General features: G+C 39.0%; 1 protein-coding gene across 1 annotated transcript in view; it reads right to left on the bottom strand.

Annotated features, from left to right (window-relative positions):
- Positions 1 to 373: 373 nt before the first annotated feature.
- The window catches only part of LOC149785271 (ATP-dependent DNA helicase Q1-like), a 57,028-nt gene continuing 32,103 nt past the window's right edge, over positions 374 to 25,298 (bottom strand). Inside the window, exons 9-12 of the mRNA XM_089979138.1 lie at positions 22,588 to 22,726; positions 12,794 to 12,888; positions 3,570 to 3,842; positions 374 to 2,893 (exon numbers count right to left, since the gene is read on the bottom strand). Of these exons, the coding sequence (XP_089835264.1) occupies positions 2,364 to 2,893; positions 3,570 to 3,842; positions 12,794 to 12,888; positions 22,588 to 22,726 (1,037 nt within the window). The 3' untranslated portion in view covers positions 374 to 2,363. The remainder of the gene's footprint in view (positions 2,894 to 3,569; positions 3,843 to 12,793; positions 12,889 to 22,587; positions 22,727 to 25,298) is intronic.

The raw sequence follows: 25,298 nt of genomic DNA, 5'->3' as shown, positions 1-25,298 counted from the left end.
CTTAGAGCTATATCACTGGTACTTTATATCTATATTACTGGTACCTAAGAGCTATATCACTGGTACTTTATATCTATATTACTGGTACTTTATATTACTGGTACTTTATATCTATATCACTGGTACCTTATATCAATATTACCAGTACCTCTGATCTATATTACCAGTATTCACCACAACTGACCAGCCAATCAAACATGAAGATTATTTAAAATAATATGTTTACACTCCAACTCAGACTGAAATGTGATGTCTGACTGATCAGTGATTTGGCAATTGAAAATCAAATATCAGAACCCTGAGACATGTCAAGGTCTGATAACTGTTTGTAATCTTGGTTGTAGTCCTGGGGTTATGTGTCCAAGTAAAATCATTAAGTATGCATCATCCAGCTTTATTTTATGCTCAAGTTATGGACGTCAAATATTTTTCTTCCAATAAAAACATGTTGCAGACCCAAAAAAAAGATTGAAACATGTCAGTAGCAATGAGATGCACTAACACAGTGCCTAAAAACTGTCCTAAACATGAATCCTAACAATGTGTGATGGACAGATAGACTAATAACACATGTCCCTACCAGTGTCATGGTGGGGAGTAGTGAAAAGCTTCATGTGTTGCTTAGAGCTACCAATACCAAGTCTCATCCTGCTAGTTATACTGTCTAAGATTTGTATGAAATAATCTATTGCTTTTGTACTTGGCATTCCCGTGTACTTCGCCTTGTACAATATTCACACCATTATGACAAAATATTGGTATAACGCTGATAAAACTTTGAAGATTTTTAAATAATTATAGTAAACAAACATAGCATCAGACATACCTAAAACATACCTAGAACAATGGAACTGGGCCAATGTGTCCCATAATTATAGGTTACTGCATTTGTATGGGAAAATATGAACAAGTTTTTTGGATGGATATACTGCACAACCTTGGGAGTGCAGTATATCCATCTGACAAAACGAGTTCATATTTTCCCATACAAATGCAGTAACCTTTTTATTATATGCTCATCAACAAAAATACATTACAAGAAACAAAGTACCTGAATTTATGCCATATTCCAAGCTAAATATACAAGTGTAGATTCATCAGTACACAACAACATTATTAATGTGCACATATCTCCACCCAGAAAAATTTCAACGTAGTCGCGTGCTAGACATCACTTTTGAAAGAAAATGGTGTTTTGGTCTACTTAAATTTGAAATTTAGAGTCATACTGTGAATGAATGCACATTGCAACAACTTTTCCATTTGGTCTAGAATGAATAGATTTTGGTATTTTTGTCGATTCTACTAAATTTTGTGATTATGGACTGTCAATTCTGCATGAAGTACATCTGATTTCAGCAGCGAGGAAGCAGCATGTTGTCATCTGCAAGTGTGTTTCTGTTCTGTCATTAAAGTGTTTGGAATCATAACATGGGAAAAAATTGAAGTCTTTGAATTGCAATTATCAAAAAGATGCTATGGAATATAATGTTCATTTCCTTTTGAGTGCAGTAAGGAGGATGTTATTGCACTTGGAATGTAGTCGAAATTACAGTACAATTTTGAAATGTGTAATCAAGCTTTAGAACCCATGACATGGCTCATGTAATTTGGATTTGCAGAACTAAGAAAGTACATTTTGAGGAAATTCAGGATGTAAAACTAAGTTTATATTTTGCCATTCTTATTACCAGTTTAAGAAGATATGTTTATGCCTTGTCACTTGCATGTTATTTGTAGGGACCCCAGCAATTTTATGACATGTCTGGCATCTACTGCAAGCTAAAATTGGAAATATTGTATCAAAAAAGTTAATGCATAATATTGCAAAGCAGCTGGTATGTGGCAGTCCATGAAACACCTGCTTTACTTCATTCAGAAACAAATTTAATCAACCAAAGTGTGAAGTGTCTACTACACAAATCATCATGATTTGTTTACAAAGTAGTTCCTAATACACTATTGGGCACACATACCATGCACATGAGTGCAATATCAAGGTGTGCAATATCATAAAATATTGTACAGTTCTGACAGTGTAAAGTTAGCTGAGAAAAAAATGAGCATATAATAATATGCATATACATAATATGCCTAATTCCTGGCATGCAGTTCATGTATTTCCTGTAACAAAACTATCAGGCCAATGTGTATTCCATTATCATGTACATACTGCAGTGTAAAAGGTGTCATTGTGCCTCATTATTGGCAGGCAGTTCTGGTATTTCATAGAACAAAGATATCAGACTAAAGTGTGACCCATCAACTTTCGCATACGAAAATGGACATGGCTCACTGAGCCTAATGCCTGACATAGCAGGTCATGTTAAGTGATCTCTGTCCTGCATGAACTGAAGGGGTCCTCATCCAAAGTCACTATCACTGTCTAATAATATAGCATCTGTATTTTTCATGGTGTCCCGAGTGCTGGTTGATGGAATTGACATGTCCCGCAAAGCTTTCTTAGCTTTGGAGGGTTTGGCAGTCAATATATTTGCTCCAAAATCCATATCATCTGTATCACTTTCATCATCATATACAATAACTGGATTTCTTTTCCTAAGTCTATTTCCAGACTTTTTGTCCTTAGCAATGATTCCCCCTTTCTGGGTAGAGTTATCTCCCTCACCATTAGTATGAGAGGGGTTATCATCATTACCATTGTAATTTGCTACAGTGCTGTCAGAGAATTTCATGTTTGAGAAAGCTGACTTCTCATTATTAATAACAACCAACTTTGGTTTCGGTGGGTTCTCAGCTGAAGTTGTCGGTAAGGATTTCTTAACTGCTACTGGTGAGGCTCCATTTGTCTGTCTGTCTGTCTGGCTGCTACATGAAATAAAATCCATGGTGATGTTTTCCATTCCCATGCTCAACAATTTTGCCTTGGGTCCTTCAAAACAAATAAAAATTGTTTATTCATTGTGCTTAAGAACAGCATTTAAAATCTTAGATGCTGAAATGTACAAATGATCTACTTTAGAAAGAAATATTTTTCTTTGTAATAAAATATAATTTAGGGACATTTCATATGCAAAAAAGATTTTTAAGTTATTAACTATAAAAAAATCGAGTCTTGAGTGTACATATTGATATTTGCAAACTGAAAAACGATTGTTGTACTAAATACACTTTTCAAAACAGATTGATAACTCAGAAGTGTCTAATGGAGGTACTGATAATAAGTCTCACTTTGTGTATTAGAGGAGGATAATTGTGAGTTGAGTACATACTAAAGTTGAGAAGCTATTTGATTGTCAAGCCTGGTCATTCTTGTCTCCAAAAATCAACATGTTTCTTTAGTTGTCTGCTAAAAGCTATAGTTTTAAAAAAAATATACCAAACACCCTGCTAGTAGAAACATGAAAGAAAAGCTACTATTTATAAATTGATGGAAAAACATAGAGTTTAATGTTGCTTGGAGAAAACGAAATTGGGTGAGTGAAGAGAGGGGCTCAGTAAATGCAACATCAAGCTATTCAATATGGTAACTAACTAAAGAGGCAAGATTCTTACATATTTTTACAGTACCTGGAATGAAATTTTAATGCAATTAACTATCTCTTTACCTGGGACTAGGTAGCTGATAGTTGAATATGGGGTAAAGTGAAAATCTTCCTTTATATAACCCCGTATAAGCATGTAAGCCAGTATCCTCTCCAAGGTTAGAATGTTACTTGATGGGGCCTCCACCCCTTTGACACGCATATTGACTGGTCCCTTCTGCATCCAGGATTCAAGTACTTTAATGGCTGTCAGTCGTTGGTCCAGTCTCTTTGCATGGTCAAGAACAGTCAGCACATCTTGACAGTATTTAGTTACATCCTTCTTCTGGGTGGACTCTTAAAATAAAAAATGATCAAAACTGAGCTTTAACCATACTAATTGTTGCAAACAAGCATGTATATATGCATTGTATACATGTATATCACTGAATGAAGCAAATTTCTGCAGGGTCCAACTATCTGGCTTATGACTTGTTTTTAATTGGTACCAATATCTATTATGTGAAAGATTAAATTAGGGCATTTCTTGACGTGACTTAGCGGCTATGGCATTTGCTTTTCTATTTCTTTCTGTTCCCTAAAAGCTGAATAAATCCATATATGTTAATGCTACATCTGGGAACGAAAAAACAATTCAGAGGAATGTACTGGCAGCCTATCATTCCATCCTAACTTAGCCAAGCAATACATTCACTAGGTCTGATCAGTAAATATTAATGATCTGTACTAGGTTTGATCAATGTATATTTTTTACTTTGGACTAAGCAAAGCATCACTTTCACTTCTCAAATATGAAATGTAAAGCTTTAATAACTGTTGCCTCACACCTATTAACCACAGCACATTTCTTAGACAGGAGAATTTCTTAAACCCTCAAGACTGATTAACTCCACTCCAGGCATGTGACATGTCACCACAATACAAATACCTAAGCATCTGCATGTATCTACATTGGTTATTGCTGCTGAACAACACTAAAGGGGGCTTATACTGTACCGTATTGTTCCTTATGCAATTCCAACTGAAACTGACAGAAATAGTGTACAGGCTGTCTCAACAATCAAGCAGGTCACTCGTATTGTTTTTTGCTAGCTTCTGAAGCAGATAATAGCATATAATCACAGTTGTGATATTGAAGTGTATTGCTTCAGTAATGTGGATAGAAAGCAAAATTTTTCAGTAAATTATGTTTCTCTGAGAATACATACCCAATTACATTATGTTAGGAATATTAGCATGCTACCTCATGAATCCAGTCCTACTAGAAGATGAAAATTGTCTTTCCTATCTATCTCATACAAAGGGCAATAATGTTTTCCCATTACATTACCCTGCCACTGTTAGGTGTCACTAGTTTTTAGTTGCATGATATACTAATGAGGATTCTCACATGGCGGGTGATTGGGAGGGTTTTTAAGTAATGAAGTATTCTCAGAGAAACATAATTTTTTGAAAAATTTGCTTTCTCCTTCAAATACATTCACCAAACACATTACATTTGGATAATAGGTAATAGTAGGAGGGAACGCTGAAGTCTTCTTACCTACAAAATTTCACTGGCGAATCCTGCAAAGCTGACAGGCTGTGTTGATTGCTTTAATTTAGTTTCCAGGCTATCTATGCTGCTGCCACTTGACTTGCCAGATTCAAAGTTTGCCTCAGCTAGATAAAAAAAATCAAGAAGGTTGACTGTACGCCAGCCAACAGTGAAATACGAGGCTAAGAGATGGCTCAAGCAGTAATGCTCTGATCTTGTGAGACCCGAGTACACCAAGTGTATGACCATTTCAGCCACAAGGGAAGGGCTTGAGGGGTGATATCCTGTTTTCCGGTTTTTACCAGAAGAAAAGAACCATTTGCGCATGCCACAACTTTGCATTTCTTGTGCTTAAGAGTGTGAACATGCTCTTGCATGGCTGCTGCTCTCAACCTGTCAATGAAAAAGAGTGAGCAACTAACTAATCTTTGGTTACTGACAGATAGTAACCTACTTTTGGCTACAAAGCCTGGCTGAGCCAAGATGACCATCAAACCATCTGAAATGAAGATAGTTTGGGTCAAAGGAAAGGGCATGTAGCTTGCTGAACCCACATGATGATGCTAAAGCTATCAGGAAACATGTTTTGTATGACAGTCCCTGTAGCAAAGTGTGTCCTAAATGTTCAAACTGAGCCATGTTAAAACCCATGACAGTCCCTGTAGCAAAGTGTGTTTCTCCTCAAGGAGAAAAAAGTTGGCCATTTGAGGGATTAAGGCTCTCAGAGGGACGATGTTATAAGTATGACACCAGTCCCTGAAAATATGCTACTTTCCCTTGTAAGCCTCCAGAGTGGAGGGCCTTCTTGATCTCTCGATTCTCTCCATAATCAAAGGTTTAAATTGTTTGTCTTGCAAGGCTGCCCTCATAAGCACCAAGAGTGCAGAAGATGACGGTCTGTGGGAAGGAACACCCGTTACCATGGTTACTCAAGAAGATTTGGGTTGGCCGGAATCTCCCTGGGCAGATCTATAGCTAGATCAAGAAGATCAGTGACCCAGGACTTGTCCCATCTGAGAGGAACTAATAAAATCATCGTGCATTTCTGACCCGGTAACTTTTGGATTATTTTCTGTATCGGGACTATGCCTACAACCCCTCCCAAATGATTGATAGTGCATCCATAGCCAAAGCATCTGGGTCTGGAACAAAGGTGACAAAGGTGGGTAACTTGTGATTCCACCTTGTTGTAAAAAGGACCCCTCCCCAAAGGTACACAGAACCAAGTGAAGACCAAGTGAAGAAGAGACCATTTAGTGTGAAGGACTCGACCATTCCTCAAAGAGTGTTGGCCAAGACACTGAGTCTGCCAAGAATATGCCTGATTCATACATTGAAATGGAAACTGCCAAACCATAACACACAGGTCAGGTGAATTGAGGGATAGGTCACTACCATAGAGTTGTTGGACCTAACGAGGACCATTTTGCCTGAGAGTCGATCTTTCCAGAAATGAAAGGCATTGATGACAGCCTGCATTTCTAGAAGGTTGATTTGTAGATTGCGCTCCTTTGGCTGTGGCCTTAAAGCTAAATTCAGTTCATTCCATGGTCGGATCTGAGGATGGTTGATTTGAAGTAGCTGCGTCACACTCACTGACTTGAGTCCCAATCTGGGTCCGCTTGCAGCCCTGAGTAAGTCATACCAGGTGGCAATGAAGACTCCAAGTTCATCCTATTTGAAAATGTCACTAGGTCTCTCATAAGGATAAGCAGTGAACATTCAGAACTCTGGAAATGCCAGCTAGTTTGCCATGCATATGGTCAGCCATGATGTGGCAATATAGAAGACAGTACCAGCCACTCCAAGGACCTTTCTGGACAGATGGATTTCTCACTGAAATTTCTGGCATAGTAAAGGTATGTCACTGATGGTGAAGCTAGATGGAGAGATCTGTCACTAAGATTCCTGAACATCGTAGTTGGCTGGACCATTACAATGAAAAGGTCCCCATCCTGGGATGGCTGGATAGCCTGTGACAAGCTGGACAGCCAGTAATGGTGCAGTGCTATAATGAGTTGGATCCAATGGATCCGGTACAGAACCCCATGATGTAGGTATGTGAAAAAGCTTGCCAGTAGCTTCTTGTGGGTCGGTGGTTCTTTCCAGGGTTTTCCTGGGTTCTTCCTCCACCATTAACGCTTGCCGCCATGTATAGCCTATCGTGTGCTGAAAAATGGCATTAAACCCTACAACAACAACAACAACAACAACAGAACCCCATGCATCCTGACTATCAGGCCCAAAGGCCATGCTTGGATATGAAAGGGGACTTACACCCTATGGGCTGCCAGTCCCCCAATGAGTCAGAATCACATGAGACGAACTTTAAGTGGTCTTTCTTGAGTTATTCCGTATTACACATGTTGCATGTCATAGACAATATAAACTTAGTATATACAAAACATGAGTTATTAGATTCTTATGCTGACTTTATTGATGAACTGCATCAGAAATATAATGGAACTGGTTTTTATGAGTATCATAATGCATTTTCATGCAAGGCTGCCCAGTATTTACTGCAACACAATGTTGTTGTAGATTGGTCTTCCAGGGATACAGAGTTGTTTTTTGCTATTTTCTCTGGTAGAAAGACTGAGGTTTGCATTCATTGCAACAGTACTCTGCATTCAAGTGGATTCTGTCTGGCTGACCTCACAATGCCTTTGAATACTCAACAATCTAAGAGAACTACCAAATATTTGAATTTCAACTCAGCTAGTCATACTCCAATGGATCGGCGTGGCCGTCCCATAATTCTGTTCAATGGGAAACAAATTTGTAACAATTTCAATGAGACCTTTTGTAGCAAGCCTAACTGCAGTTTAGTACATGTATGTAAACTGTGCAAGAACGACCACCCTCAGGCCACATGTAATCAGAGAATGATAACCCCATTAAAACTTTAAGTCATGCTAAAGAAAATAATAAGGACTGACTCTTTTCTGTTCCTGGTGTGGCGCTAGATAAGATACAAGGAAATTATGTTTCTTCCATGCCTATAACTGCCACTACCCCTATAAATGTTGATGTGCTTCTTCAAGAGCTCCGAGCTCACCCTAATGTTGATTTTGTAATAGATTTAATAAACAGTTTGCGTGAGGGTTTTCATACTGGTATGCAGAGAGAACCTTCAGCAACCTTTGAATGTAAAAATTTAATGTCTGCTAGATCTCAGCCACACGTAGTTCAAGATATTATAGAACAGGAGAAACTAAAGGGATTTCTGATAGGACCTTTTGATTCTTCACCTTACCCCATTTACCGTGTCAATCCAATAGGCATCATTGAGGGTAAACACTCTAGGAAATATTGTTGATCTCTCAGCCCCACATAATAATCAAGAAATTTTCCTTGAAATATGTCTAGGTGGACGATGTCATAAAGACAGTTAGAAAGGCAGGCAGAGGGGCATGGTTATGTAAATTTGACATTTGCGATGCTTTTAAAAACATCCCCATCCACCCTAGTCTGTGTCCCTATCATGGAATTAAATGGAACAATCAGTATTATTTCTATGTATGTCTAGTGTTTGGTTCTCAGTCTTCACCAAAGATTTTCACCAAGCTGTCACAAGCAATCAGTTGGATAAGTATGGCATTGATAATCTGCTCTACTTGTTGGATGACATCCTTACAATTGATCACCCACACACCATGACTGATAGAACCATGGCCATCATGACAATGCTTTTCTCTTGTTTGGGAATCCCACTTGCTTCTCATAAAACTCTTGGTCCTACCACATGTTTGGAATATTTAGGAGTGCTTCTGGATACATTAAACATGCAAGCAAAATTACCAGAGTGAAAAATAGACAGAATTAGAAACCTTCTGACTCAATTTCTCCAGACAAAATCTGTAACTAAACGTGAACTCTTAAGTCTCCTGGGACACTTGAATTTGCCTGTCATGTAAATGTCCCAGGCAGGTCATTTGTCTCTTATTTATTGCAGGTATCAATGTCTGTTAGGGAGCTACATCATCACATACATATTTCCAGAGAATGCAAGAAAGATTTACAAATGTGGAGTGGTTTTCTCAATCAGTGGAATGAGATTTCTCTATTTTATGATGATAGTATCTCTGATTCTGCAGATATGGAACTTTACACTGATGCTTCAGGATCTGTTGGTTTTGGGGGTTATTTTAGCAGTCGCTGGTTTGCAAATTCGTGGCCAGATGAGTTACGTTCTTAAGCGGACCATAAACTGTCAATAGCTTTCTGTGAATTGTATCCCATAGTGGCGGCAGCAGTGTTGTGGGGTCAGGAATGGCAGCAAAAGAAAATACTTTTCCACTGTGATAATGAGACTACAGTTGCAATAATAAAAAAAGGCAGATCTAAGAGTCCTGACATTATGAAATTAATGCGCCGTCTAACTTTGACAGATGCTACTAATGGCTTTGTCATATATGCTGAACATTTATCAGGGAAGAAAAATGCTACAGCTGATGCTTTATCTCGTTTACAGATTACACGATTCCGGCAGCTGGCGCCCACAGCAGCACAACAACCATGCAAGTGCCCTCCTCCAGCAAAACTACTGCTCACCTAGAGCCTACCATAAATTTCTTGTGGGACTCATCTTTGACCACGAACACCAGATGTGCGTATTCAACAGGCTTCCAAACCTTCAGGTCTTTCTTGCTAATGGTAGGATTGTGGGTTCCAGAATCTAGTTTGCCACCTGTTGTGAATGAGGACACCTTGATTTACTTTGTTGCGCATTGTACGCAGATGCTGCACCTGACATCAAACTATAAAACTTTATCTAGCTGGTATTTGGCATTCATACTTGCATCTTGGTGTCCACACACCATTAACTAATAGTAGCTCTTTAATTAGATTACAGAATATATTGAAAGGAGTCAGAAAGGTACAATGTGACTACAGACAGAAACAACTTCCAATTACATATGATATATTGTGTGACATATGGCAGTGTTTGCAACACTATGGACTGAGTGAGTACACTAAACTCTTACTACAGACTGCCTGTGCACTTGCTTTTTATGCTTTTTTGAGGTGTGGAGAATTTACTATTCATGGTGCCCATTTTTCTGCAACAAACAATCTGTGTCTGTCGGATATAATATTCCATACGGATAAGCGCCTATTCATTCTGCATCTTAGGGCATCTAAGACATGTTTTCCACCAAGGGGTGGATATCAGTATTTATGCTATGAACGGTGATGTCCTTATATACCCATACTGTGTGATGAAGAAATTCCATTGTATTCGGATATTAGCTGAAGCTCGCCCTTCTGATCCTCTGTTTCTCATGGACAATGATTGCACTTTAAGCAGAACTTTCTTTATCACTACCATTAAGAACGTTTTGTCCAGGTTAGGTTATGATTCACGTCGTTATAATGGGCACTCCTTCCACATAGGGGCGGCTACCAGTGCAGCTAGGGCTGGAATTCCAGACCATCTTATCCAAACCTTAGGTCAATGGTCCTCTAATACATATTGTAGATAAATTCAGGTGCACCCAGACAGAATTAACTTTGCACAGAGACCGATGTCACAGCGTGTGCTTCATTAGTTGGTTCATGCTTGTGTCAATAAATGCAATATTCATTTCTTTACTGTACCACCTATTAGTGGACATATGAATTCCAAACTGGCTATCTAATGCATATATCTAACATTTCTACGTTTATGCACAACAGGCTTATCATGCAATTCCAACCTTATTTCATGCATTTTCAATCATTATTATCCATATATATCCTTACATTTACTTTAAATTGGGGGCCTTCATTACAGTCACACTGTTCCATAGTCACAGCGCTCCCTTTACTTAGTTTGGGCCATTGCCAAGTTTCAGGCATTCATAACTTTGCTTTTGAACCCGCAATTTGTGTCAGTACTTAAATGTACTCAACTATTATGCCCATATATACTTCATACCCGCTTCCTAAGGTGCATGTATGGAGTATCGGCTGATGTTTGTTATCATGGCATCCTCAGGATCAGACTTGTCTAGTTTCCAGTTATCAGTGTCCCTATATACCAAGTATCAGCCACTTGCAGCTCCACATACAGGTGTCGGACACACTTCACAACCCTACAAACTCCCACAAATCTCTCTTCCTGAGTAATTCCTATAGAACAAACAATTCAGAGCTAGGCTGGTGCAGTGTGCTGTGACAGGACTTGCCCCCGTTATGCCAAAGATTATTTTATATGTATAATAAAGTGTCTATTGAACCTGTGTATTGTGTGTTATTTAAACTTAGTATATACAAAACATGAGTTATGGTAGACTTCCATGCTCCTAAGTTGCATTTATTGCACTTCGTTGACATTTCTGCCGAAATGACACAAGAGAAAACAAAGCAATAATCATGTAACTAACTAATATATTTCCCGTTACTAATGGAGCAATTGAAAATAGTCAGTGTTGCACTTGAGGCTTTCTAGTCTAAAATTTGAACTTATACACTTCATGCATTTTTACTGAAATTGCTATAAGGGAAAACAAAGTGTGTATGTGTGTGATTTGGGGTTTTAATGTAGCTTTAATAGTTTGTCATATCGCAACAATGTCTGCAGTGTGGCAATTTATAGTGATGTCTAACAGTGGGTCATCATTGCCACAGATATTTAGCATCATGTCCCACCCAGTCACATTATTCTGACACCAGGACAACCAGCCTTAACATGAACTTCTTAATGCTGAGCATTAGTACCATTTTTATAAGTCTGAATTGGCCTGGGTTCGAAATCAACGACCTTCCATATCCAGGGCAGATGCTCTAAACACTTAGGGCACAAAAGCGGTCTGGGAAAACAAACCATAGATTTAGCAACGCAGCATGTTAATAACTTGCTAAAACAAACTCTGTTACTAATGGAGGAAGTGAAATTAGTGTCACACTAACTCTTAAATGACAACATGAGGTTAATGATAACGTTGTGTAAAATGGTCTTAAATAGACAAAATCCATAAAGGAGACAAAGTTGCACAAATTTGGCAGAAATTGTTTTAAATAAATGTGTATACAACCTGCAGGGCAATGATTGTCCCACACAATAAATCCAAAATGAAAGTTGGATGGTCCAATTTGAACACTAAATTGGGTTGGATTGTCAGAGGTAAAATGTACAATGTTATCAGTACAGCAGTGAAGCTAAAAACTTACAACACCTGGTGGTGGCAAGGGGATGTAATGGCAAGAGTTACTGCCCTTTGGTTATATGAGATATACTGGAAAAGACCACTTTCATCTTTTAGTAGGGCTGGGTTCACAAGGTAGCAGGCTAATATTCCTAATGTAATTTGATTGGGGAACATATCTGAAGGAGAAATGTTAATTCAATCCAAATCAATAACAGCTAAGGCTTTTGTTGATTGACAGCATTTTGGTATTACTAACAAACATGCTAAATTTCACCAAAATGCCATTTCTCTTATGCCATTATTATCATGACTTCATCATGAAGTTTTATAGGTTTTAATGATCATGTAAAGTTTTCCATTATATGACCCTGTGTTTTTGTACTTTGAATACTGTCTTACTGTTAGCTCACAACTGTTCAATACAATGTTGTTTTCTACTAGCAAAAGTTAAGTCTTAAGCACAATGCAACAACTGCTTTGTCAGAAAAGATTATCAGATTATGAAGCTTAATGTGATGGTGATGCTCCCACAATAAACCTGAACATAGTTATCCAATGTTTTTTTGTATTTTTGAGCTGGCAAACAAAAATGGCTCTTACATGACAAGGGTACATACTTTGCCTTGTTGGGTCACAGTGATCACACATGCCATTACAATGGGCTTTGTCCCACACTTCACCAAAATGGCTGGCAATCACAGATCTTCTACATCTGGAAGAAAGTTCATAAACAACTTGTTACCCATTAAGAAAACCTTTTCAACTCAAAAGAAATGAAAAGATGGGTTACATAAACACAACGCATCTGGCAAACAGAAAATGCATCTGACGTACAGAAAAGTCCAATATATATCTTAGCTTATAATCATCTTTCTACGCTATTAATAAACAATAACAACATCCAGTCCCTCACTGAGAAAGTATCATGTAGACCAATTTATTTACCAATAAATGAGTTAAATTATTATTATTCTACCTTCTATGATAATGTAGGGGGCCCCGAGTGGCCGAGTGGTCTAAAGCGCTCTCTGTTATGGAACACTGCCATCTCAACTCTGTCTGTGTCGGTTCAAGTCTCGGATTCAGCCAATGTGGGTATGTGAGAAAGCTTGCCAGTAGCTTCTCGTGGGTCGGTGGTTCTTTCCGGTGTTCTTCCTCCACCATTAATACTGGCTGCCATGTATAGCCTATTGTGTGCTGAAAAATGGCGTTAAACCCTACAACAACAACAACAACTATGATAATGTACAGTCACGATGGTGGCTGATTTAAATACAAGTCATCTGATCATCTTCAGATAAATAATGTTTTTTTTAGCAGATAACAAAGCAAATACAAGAAACCCTCAAAGGGGCTTATGCTCTACACTCCAAAAAGAATTTCTAGGAATTCAAGATAAGTCCATTTCTTGTTGAAACTATTCTGATAATCTCAAGTTAGAAGATTTTCAAATTAGCTGCTATGGCAAATATGTTGGATCTAATATCAGCAATATTTTACTTTAGTACAAACTAGATAACATTAGAAGACCTTTGGTGAAGACCCAAATGCAATATGACAATCCATTCTGGAGAATTAGTGACAAGATTTTCAGTATGTTCAATGTGACAGCCATACTGGATGTTGGGGGGGGGGGGGCACCATTTTCATTTAGAACCCAACAGATATCATTAGAAGTCTTCATTGAAAATATAAATATGACTATCAATTCTAGAGAAGTAGCAACAGGAGTTCATGCCATCCATATCTGAGGTTAGATCAGCAACATGCTCATTCAGGATCAATCAGATAAAATAAAAAAACATGCCATGTCAGCATGAAATTTCATTTAGGTGGAGAAGCGATAGGATTTTCAAGATGGATGTCATGGCAGTCATATTGGGCATCAGATCTGCACGTTTTTTCTTTAGAACTAACTAGACATCATAATATAACTTTTACTGAAAACCCCAAACTGAAATAACCATCAAATGAGGTACAGTGATAAGACTTTCAAGATGGTCACTGTAGTAGGCACACTGGATGTCTGAGTGGAATCATTTTTATTTAGTATCAACTAGACATCAAAAGAAGTCTTCTGGTGAAAACTAGGCTGACAAGACTTTCCATTCAAGATGAGTAGCAATAATAAGATTTTCAAGATGGCTGCCACTGTGGTCTTACTTGACATCAGACTGGCACCATTTTCATTTAGCAACAACCAGACATCATAAAAAGTCTTTTAGCAAAAACTACATTCATTCAGGGAGAGTAGCGATAAGATTCTCAAGATGGCTGATGTGGTAGCCATATTGAATGTATGCACAGCACTATTTTCATTTAGGACCAACTAGACCTTGGGATGAATGTGTGTATGTAAAATTACATGGCAATCCTCCATTTAGAACCAAACAGACCTTGGGATGAATGTGTGTATGTAAAGTTTCATGGCAATCCTCCATTTAGGACCAACTAGACCGTGGGATGAAGGTGTGTATGTAAAGTTTCATGGCAATCCTCCATTTAGGACCAACTAGACCTTGGGATGAATGTGTGTATGTAAAGTTTCATGGCAATCCTCCATTTAGGACCAACTAGACCTTGGGATGAAGGTGTGTATGTAAAGTTTCATGGCAATCCTCCATTTAGGACCAACTAGACCTTGGGATGAAGGTGTGTATGTAAAGTTTCATGGCAATCCTCCATTTAGGACCAACTAGACCTTGGGATGAAGGTGTGTATGTAAAGTTTCATGGCAATCCTCCATTTAGGACCAACTAGACCTTGGGATGAAGGTGTGTATGTAAAGTTTCATAGCAATCCTCCATTTAGGACCAACTAGACCTTGGGATGAATGTGTGCATGTAAAGTTTCATGGCAATCCTCCATTTAGAACCAAACAGACCTTGGGATGAATGTGTGTATGTAAAGTTTCATGGCAATCATCCATTTAGGACCAACTAAACCTTGAGATGAATGTGTGTATGTAAAATTACATGGCAATCCTCCATTTAGGACTAACTAGACCTTGAGATGAATGTGTGTATGTAAAATTACATGGCAATCCTCCATTTAGAACCAACTAGACCTTGGGATGAATGTGTATGTAACGTTTCATGGCAATCCTCCATTTAGGACTGACAAGACCTTGGGATGAATGTGTATGTAAAGTTTCATGGCAATCCTCCATTTAGGACCGACAAAACCTTGGGATGAATGTGTGTATGTAAAGTTTCCTGGCAATCCTCCATTTAGGACTGCCAAGACCTTGGGATGAATGTGTGCATGTAAAGTTTCATGGCAATCCTCCATTTAGGACCAACTAGACCTTGGGATGAAGGTGTGTATGTAAATTTTCATAGCAATCCTCCATTTAGAACCAACAAGACCTTGGGATGAATGTGTGTATGTAAAGTTTCATGGCAATCCTCCATTTAGGACCAACTAGACCTTGGGATGAATGTGTGTATGTAAAGTTTCATGGCAATCCTCCATTTAGGACCAACTAGACCTTGGGATGAATGTTTGTATGTAAAGTTTCATGGCAATCCTCCATTTAGGTCCAACTAGACCTTGGGATGAATGTGTGTATGTAAAGTTTCATGGCAATCCTCCATTTAGGACCAACTAGACCTTGGGATGAATGTGTGTATGTAAAGTTTCATGGCAATCCTCCATTTAGGACCAACTAGACCTTGGGATGAATGTGTGTATGTAAAGTTTCATGGCAATCCTCCATTTAGAACCAACTAGACCTTGGGATGAATGTGTGTATGTAAAGTTTCATGGCAATCTTCCATTTAGGACCAACTAGACCTTGGGATGAATGTGTGTATGTAAAGTTTCATGGCAATCCTCCATTTAGGACCAACTAGACCTTGGGATGAATGTATGTATGTAAAATTACATGGCAATCCTCCATATAGGACCAACTAGACCTTGGGATGAATGTGTGTATGTAAAGTTTCATGGCAATCCTCCATTTAGGACCAACTAGACCTTGGGATGAATGTGTGTATGTAAAGTTTCATGGCAATCCTCCATTTAGGACCAACTAGACCTTGGGATGAATGTGTGTATGTAAAGTTTCATAGCAATCCTCCATATAGGACCAACTAGACCTTGGGATGAATGTATGCATGAAAAGTTTCATGGCAATCCTTCATTTTGGACCAACTACACCATGGGATGAATGTGTGTATGTAAAGTTTCATGGCAATCCTCCATTTAGAAGCAATCCTCCATATAGGACCAAACAGACCTTGGGATGAATGTGTGTATGTAAAGTTTCATGGCAATCCTCCATTTAGGACCAACTAGACCTTGGGATGAATGTGTGTATGTAAAGTTTCATGGCAATCCTCCATTTAGGACCAACTAGACCTTGGGATGAATGTGTGCATGTAAAGTTTCATGGCAATCCTCCATTTAGAACCAACTAGACCTTGGGATGAATGTGTGTATGTAAAGTTTCATGGCAATCCTCCATTTAGGACCAACTAGACCTTGGGATGAATGTGTGTATGTAAAGTTTCATAGCAATCCTCCATTTAGGAGCAATCCTCCATTTAGAACCAAACAGTCCTTGGGATGAATGTGTGTATGTAAAGTTTCATGGCAATCCTCCATTTAGGAGCAATCCTCCATATAGGACCAAACAGACCTTGGGATGAATGTGTGTATGTAAAGTTTCATGGCAATCCTCCATTTAGGAGCAATCCTCCATTTAGAACCAAACAGACCTTGGGATGAATGTGTGCATGTAAAGTTTCATGGCAATCCTCCATTTAGGACCAACTAGACCTTGGGATGAATGTGTGTATGTAAAGTTTCATGGCAATCCTCCATTTAGGACCGACAAGACCTTGGGATGAATGTGTGCATGTAAAGTTTCATGGCAATCCTCCATTTAGGACCAACTAGACCTTGGGATGAATGTGTGTATGTAAAGTTTCATGGCAATCCTCCATTTAGGACCAACTAGACCTTGGGATGAATGTGTGTATGTAAAGTTTCATGGTAATCCTCCATTTAGGACCAACTAGACCTTGGGATGAATGTGTGTATGTAAAGTTTCATGGCAATCCTCCATATAGGACCAAACAGACCTTGGGATGAATGTGTGTATGAAAAGTTTCATGGCAATCCTCCATATAGGACCAACTAGACCTTCAGATGAATGTGTGTATGTAAAGTTTCATGGCAATCCTCCATTTAGGTCCAACTAGACCTTGGGATGAATGTGTGTATGTAAAGTTTCATGGCAATCCTCCATATAGGACCAAACAGACCTTGGGATGAATGTGTGTATGTAAAGTTTCATGGCAATCCTCCATTTAGGACCAACTAGACCTTGGGATGAATGTGTGTATGTAAAGTTTCATGGCAATCCTCCATTTAGGACCAACAAGACCTTGGGATGAAGGTGTGTATGTAAAGTTTCATGGCAATCCTCCATATAGGACCAACTAGACCTTCAGATGAATGTGTGTATGTAAAATTTCATGGCAATCCTCCATTTAGGTCCAACTAGACCTTGGGATGAATGTGTGTATGTAAAGTTTCATGGCAATCCTCCATATAGGACCAAACAGACCTTGGGATGAATGTATGCATGAAAAGTTTCATGGCAATCCTTCATTTCGGACCAACTAGACCGTGGGATGAATGGGTGTATGTAAAGTTTCATGGCAATCCTCCATATAGGACCAACTAGACCTTGGGATGAATGTGTGTATGTAAAATTACATGGCGATCCTCCATTTAGAACCAACTAGACCTTGGGATGAATGTGTGTATGTAAAATTACATGGCAATCCTCCATTTAGAACCAACTAGACCTTGGGATGAATGTGTGTATGTAAAGTTTCATGGCAATCCTCCATTTAGGACCAACTAGACCTTGGGATGAATGTGTGTATGTAAAGTTTCATGGCAATCCTCCATTTAGGAGCAATCCTCCATATAGGACCAAACAGACCTTGGGATGAATGTGTGTATGTAAAGTTTCATGGCAATCCTCCATTTAGGACCGACAAGACCTTGGGATGAATGTGTGTATGTAAAGTTTCATGGCAATCCTCCATTTAGGAGCAACTAGACCTTGGGATGAATGTGTGCATGTAAAGTTTCATGGCAATCCTCCATTTAGGACCAACTAGACCTTGGGATGAATGTATGTAAAGTTTCATGGCAATCCTCCATTTAGGAGCAATCCTCCATTTAGAACCAAACAGAACTTGGGATGAATGTGTGTATGTAAAGTTTCATGGCAATGCTCCATTTAGGACCAACTAGACCTTGGGATGAATGTGTGTATGTAAAGTTTCATGGCAATCCTCCATTTAGGACCAACTAGACCTTGGGATGAATGTGTGTATGTAAAGTTTCATGGCAATCCTCCATTTAGGAGCAATCCTCCATATAGGACCAAACAGACCTTGGGATGAATGTGTGTATGTAAAGTTTCATGGCAATCCTCCATTTAGGACCAACTAGACCTTGGGATGAATGTGTGCATGTAAAGTTTCATGGCAATCCTCCATTTAGGACCAACTAGACCTTGGGATGAATGTGTGTATGTAAAGTTTCATGGCAATCCTCCATTTAGGACCAACTAGACCTTGGGATGAATGTGTGTATGTAAAGTTTCATGGCAATCCTCCATTTAGGACCAACTAGACCTTGGGATGAATGTGTGTATGTAAAGTTTCATGGCAATCCTCCATTTAGGAGCAATCCTCCATTTAGAACCAAACAGACCTTGGGATGAATGTGTGTATGTAAAGTTTCATGGCAATCCTCCATTTAGGACCAACTACACCTTGGGATGAATGTGTGTATGTAAACTTTCATGGCAATCCTCCATTTAGGACCAACTAGACCTTGGGATGAAGGTGTGTATGTAAGGTTTCATGGCAATCCTCCATTTAGGATCAACTAGACCTTGGGATGAATGTGTGTATGTAAAGTTTCATGGCAATCCTCCATTTAGGACCAACTAGACCTTGGGATGAATGTGTGTATGTAAAGTTTCATGGCAATCCTCCATTTAGGAGCAATCCTCCATTTAGAACCAAACAGACCTTGGGATGAATGTGTGTATGTAAAGTTTCATGGCAATCCTCCATTTAGGACCAACTGGACCTTGGGATGAATGTGTGTATGTAAAGTTTCATGACAATCCTCCATTTAGGACCAACTAGACCTTGGGATGAATGTGTGTATGTAAAGTTTCATGGCAATCCTCCATTCAGGAGCAATCCTCCATATAGGACCAAACAGACCTTGGGATGAATGTGTGTATGTAAAGTTTCATGGCAATCCTCCATTTAGGACCAACTAGACCTTGGGATGAATGTGTGTATGTAAAGTTTCATGGCAATCCTCCATTTAGGACCAACTAGACCTTGGGATGAATGTGTGTATGTAAAGTTTCATGGCAATCCTCCATTTAGGACCAACTAGACCTTGGGATGAAGGTGTGTATGTCAAGTTTCATGGCAATCCTCCATTTAGGACCAACTAGACCTTGGGATGAATGTGTGTATGTAAAGTTTCATGGCAATCCTCCATTTAGGACCAACTAGACCTTGGGATGAATGTGTGTATGTAAAGTTTCATGGCAATCCTCCATTTAGAAGCAATCCTCCATATAGGACCAAACAGACCTTGGGATGAATGTGTGTATGTAAAGTTTCATGGCAATCCTCCATTTAGGAGCAATCCTCCATATAGGACCAAACAGACCTTGGGATGAATGTGTGTATGTAAAGTTTCATGGCAATCCTCCATTTAGGACCAACTAGACCTTGGGATGAATGTGTGTATGTAAAGTTTCATGGCAATCCTCCATTTAGGACCAACTAGACCTTGGGATGAATGTGTGTATGTAAAGTTTCATGGCAATCCTCCATTTAGAAGCAATCCTCCATATAGGACCAAACAGACCTTGGGATGAATGTGTGTATGTAAAGTTTCATGGCAATCCTCCATTTAGGAGCAATCCTCCATATAGGACCAAACAGACCTTGGGATGAATGTGTGTATGTAAAGTTTCATGGCAATCCTCCATTTAGGACCAACTAGACCTTGGGATGAATGTGTGTATGTAAAGTTTCATGGCAATCCTCCATTTAGGAGCAATCCTCCATATAGAACCAAACAGACCTTGGGATGAATGTGTGTATGTAAAGTTTTATGGCAATCCTCCATTTAGGACCAACTAGACCTTGGGATGAATGTGTGTATGTAAAGTTTCATGGCAATCCTCCATTTAGGAGCAATCCTCCATTTAGAACCAAACAGACCTTGGGATGAATGTGTGTATGTAAAGTTTCATGGCAATCCTCCATTTAGGAGCAATCCTCCATATAGAACCAAACAGACCTTGGGATGAATGTGTGTATGTAAAGTTTTATGGCAATCCTCCATTTAGGACCAACTAGACCTTGGGATGAATGTGTGTATGTAAAGTTTCATGGCAATCCTCCATTTAGGAGCAATCCTCCATATAGAACCAAACAGGCCTTGGGATGAATGTGTGTATGTAAAGTTTTATGGCAATCCTCCATTTAGGACCAACTAGACCTTGGGATGAATGTGTGTATGTAAAGTTTCATGGCAATCCTCCATTTAGGAGCAATCCTCCATTTAGAACCAAACAGACCTTGGGATGAATGTGTGTATGTAAAGTTTCATGGCAATCCTCCATTTAGAAGCAATCCTCCATATAGGACCAAACAGACCTTGGGATGAATGTGTGTATGTAAAGTTTCGAGGCAATCCTCCATTTAGGAGCAATCCTCCATATAGGACCAAACAGACCTTGGGATGAATGTGTGTATGTAAAGTTTCATGGCAATCCTCCATTTAGGACCAACTAGACCTTGGGATGAATGTGTGTATGTAAAGTTTCATGGCAATCCTCCATTTAGGACCAACTAGACCTTGGGATGAATGTGTGTATGTAAAGTTTCATGGCAATCCTCCATTTAGAAGCAATCCTCCATATAGGACCAAACAGACCTTGGGATGAATGTGTGTATGTAAAGTTTCATGGCAATCCTCCATTTAGGAGCAATCCTCCATATAGGACCAAACAGACCTTGGGATGAATGTGTGTATGTAAAGTTTCATGGCAATCCTCCATTTAGGACCAACTAGACCTTGGGATGAATGTGTGTATGTAAAGTTTCATGGCAATCCTCCATTTAGGAGCAATCCTCCATATAGAACCAAACAGACCTTGGGATGAATGTGTGTATGTAAAGTTTTATGGCAATCCTCCATTTAGAACCAAACAGACCTTGGGATGAATGTGTGTATGTAAAGTTTCATGGCAATCCTCCATTTAGCACCAACTAGACCTTGGGATGAATGTGTGTATGTAAAGTTTCATGGCAATCCTCCATTTAGGACCAACTAGACCTTGGGATGAATGTGTGTATGTAAAGTTTCATGGCAATCCTCCATTTAGGACCAACTAGACCTTGGGATGAATGTGTGTATGTAAAGTTTCATAGCAATCCTCCATTTAGGAGCAATCCTCCATTTAGAACCAAACAGACCTTGGGATGAATGTGTGTATGTAAAGTTTCATAGCAATCCTCCATTTAGGAGCAATCCTCCATTTAGGACCAACTAGACCTTGGGATGAATGTATGTACGTAAAGTTTCATGGCAATCCTCCATTTAGGACCAACTAGACCTTGGGATGAATGTGTGTATGTAAAGTTTCATGGCAATCCTCCATTTAGGAGCAATCCTCCATATAGGACCAAACAGACCTTGGGATGAATGTGTGTATGTAAAGTTTCATGGCAATCCTCCATTTAGGAGCAATCCTCCATTTAGGACCAACTAGACCTTGGGATGAATGTGTGTATGTAAAGTTTCATGGCAATCCTCCATTTAGGACCAACTAGACCGTGGGATGAATGTATGCATGAAAAGTTTCATGGCAATCCTCCATTTAGGACCAACTAGACCGTGGGATGAATGTATGCATGAAAAGTTTCATGGCAATCCTCCATTTCGGACCAACTAGACCGTGGGATGAATGTGTGTATGTAAAGTTTCATGGCAATCCTCCATTTCGGACCAACTAGACCTTGGGATGAATGTGTGTATGTAAAGTTTCATGGCAATCCTCCAAGTAGTTTAGGAGAGGCAGCGATAATAAACTTCAGCTAAAAGATGTTGGACAATCAACCACAGGCCATGCCATAAGCTATATGACCAGTAGAGCTAAAAATCATTCATAAAATAAAAAGTAATAAGGTTTTCTACAATTCAACATGAATTATGTGACATTATTGTGTTGTATATTGAGCTATTTATGCTGATATTGTAAGCCTTTCTATTTCCAGAACCTCTAGACATAGTTAAAAAGCCAATACATCAACAAAAACATGTGAACTTTTAAAAATACCGGTTGGCATCAATACAATAGGCCACTATTCCATATAGATTCTCCAGTCCTGTCTGTTCTGTGAAGACCATGGCGCTCTGCTTAAACACATCCTGCAGCCGATAAAACAGGATGCAGTGCGACTTCTTGTCATCTCTGCCTAAAATGTTGTAAAAGATCATAACGAAATCAGTCTTGATGTGAAAACTTCTTACATTATAATCCTTATCACTGATTTTTATGGTAAAATAAAGTTTGTTTCTCAGAGAATACTTACCCAATAATAATAATAATAATGAGGACTTTGTATAGCGCCTTATCTTTAGAAGCTCTAAGCGCTTTACAACATTACACAACACCTATAAGATAAAAAACATATAATGATATGATTACAAAAACAAACACCATGAAATTAGAAAACATTTTTTAAAAAAACATGCTGAGAATATTTAAGGTAGGAAACATTATTAGGTCTTTAAGTTTGTTCTTGTAGTCGAAATAAGTGAGTTTTGAGAGCCCTCTTGAATGTGATCATTGTGTCTTTGTGTCTAAGTTCAATGGGCAATTCATTCCATGTTGCTGGGCCCTGGTATGCAATAGAACACTGTCCATATGACTTTGTTTTCATAGTGGGAATAATGAGTATACGGTTGTCAGAAGTGGAGCGTAAGTACACATTGGTGAGGTTGGATAGGTATGTTGGACTAGAGTCCGACAGTGAAACGTAGCACAGAGAACAAATTTTGTGTTTGATTCTGGATCAAATGGATAGCCAGTGTAGGGTACAGAGCAGCGGGGAGGTGTGCTCTGATCATGGTACTCTAAGTATTATCCGAGCAGCTGTGTTTTGAACTTTTTGAAGTTTGTGGAGTAGATATTGAGATGAACCAGACAGAATTGAGTTACAATAGTCCAGTCTTGAAAGTACTAATGAACACACATGTGTTTTAGTGGCATCAACTGAAAGATATTTGCGAATTGAGCTGATTCGTCTCAGCTCAAGATATGCAGCCTTGCACATGTTCATAAAATATCACATCAGGAAATAAACTCTTCTACCTCCCTAATCCAACAAGCCCTGAAAGATGAAAATGCTATATTTCCCATCTTTATAACATATACACAAAGGGTAAGAACCCTTAATCATTACATCCCCTTTCCACTGCTAGGTAGCTAGCCATTAGTTGGACGTTCACTAATGAAAAGCTGAGTGATACATCAAAAATTATACTCACATTTGTGGGGATGACTGGGAAGGTTCAACATTAATGTGATTGGGAAAGATACAAAAGTAATATGATTGGGGAAATATTCTTTGGAATATCATAATTTACTAACAAATTTACTTCCTCTGCTGAATACATTCACCAATCATATTAATGTTAGAATAATAGGTAATAGATGGAGCAAATGGATGAACATCCTACTTTTCCCACAGTCACTTTTTGAGAGAACAATGACTGGATTCCCCACATCAATGATAAACCACTCTCTAAAACTGATGGCAGCACAACTGTCTTGTAACCCATAACAAGTATCCAGAAAAGGGAATATGACTTTTCCTTACCTTGCAAATCCAGTGAAAGAGATGAACTCACACCTACGTGGAGGATGTGCTGATGTCAAAAAGGTCGAGTAGTGATCTGGGCTGCAGACAGCAGACCCAATGGATTCAATTCTTGTCTCTGTGAACGATTATCATGCATATAAGAGCCTGACAAGGTTGACTGCACATGTCAGCTAACAGCTTCTATTATGTCTCAGAAATGTTACATTCAAGTGTGAGACTTGCAGAGATCACTCTGATCTCCTTAGCAGAGATACTTATTAAGTGTTTATGATCATTTGAGATCTCAGAGTATGCCAAGCGTATCACCCACTCAAAGCAAAATACTAAGGCTTGAGAGGTTGAATCATCTTTCCTGGCACATACTGGATCTTGCATTGCCACTTTCCTCAATGTACTGATCAAAGGGAGGAAGCAGATGACCACCCTTTGATTGCCCACAGACAGACAACAACCTATTCTTGGCTACAAAGTCTGATTGTATTATCAGGTCCATGGAACTAACAGATCTGAACTGGAGCTTAGTTCAGGTCCACTGAAAGGGCATGCAACTTGCTCACTCTGCATGCCAAAGCTTGGGTCAGAAAACATGTTTGTACGACAGCAGCTTTGGTGGGTGAGGTCCTGGCTAAAGGACTTAACTGAGTTGAGCCTTATTAAAACCCTGGACAGATTCCATTTAGAAAACTAGTGAAAGATTTTAGATTATTCCAGTCAAAAGTGAGTAGTTTGACTAACCACTTGGTGTGAAGAGTCTGGCCCCTTCTCCACATCATGCCAGCCATTACAATGAGCACCTGCATAATATACCTTATCTAAACTTGTCCCACCTAATGGATTGGGGGGCGGGGGGCTATCATAATCACCCAAGTTACTTGATGACCAACATGAGGACTATGAGATGATGTTAAGACCAAATGGAAGTGCAAGATATTGGTGTGTCATTCATTGGACCCTTAACCAAAGGAACTTTCTTGATACTGGTTCTATATGGATGTGAAAATGCAAATTGGTTAGGTCTAAATGGACCATAAATTCAAACCTTTCTAAGGAACATGCCGTCTCAATTTCTGAACCTCAATACTGCTCTGTAACTGTTGAGATGACCAAAGTCTATAACTGGTCTGAGCTTCTGACTAACCTGGAGTAAAACTAAGAGAGTTAA

Source organism: Sinohyriopsis cumingii, chromosome 13 (assembly GCF_028554795.1).
Source record: "Sinohyriopsis cumingii isolate HCF-2022 chromosome 13, ASM2855479v2, whole genome shotgun sequence".
Lineage (NCBI taxonomy): Eukaryota > Metazoa > Mollusca > Bivalvia > Unionida > Unionidae > Sinohyriopsis > Sinohyriopsis cumingii.
Note: the sequence above shows the minus strand (reverse complement) of the source record. Positions and strands in the feature narration are given on the sequence as shown.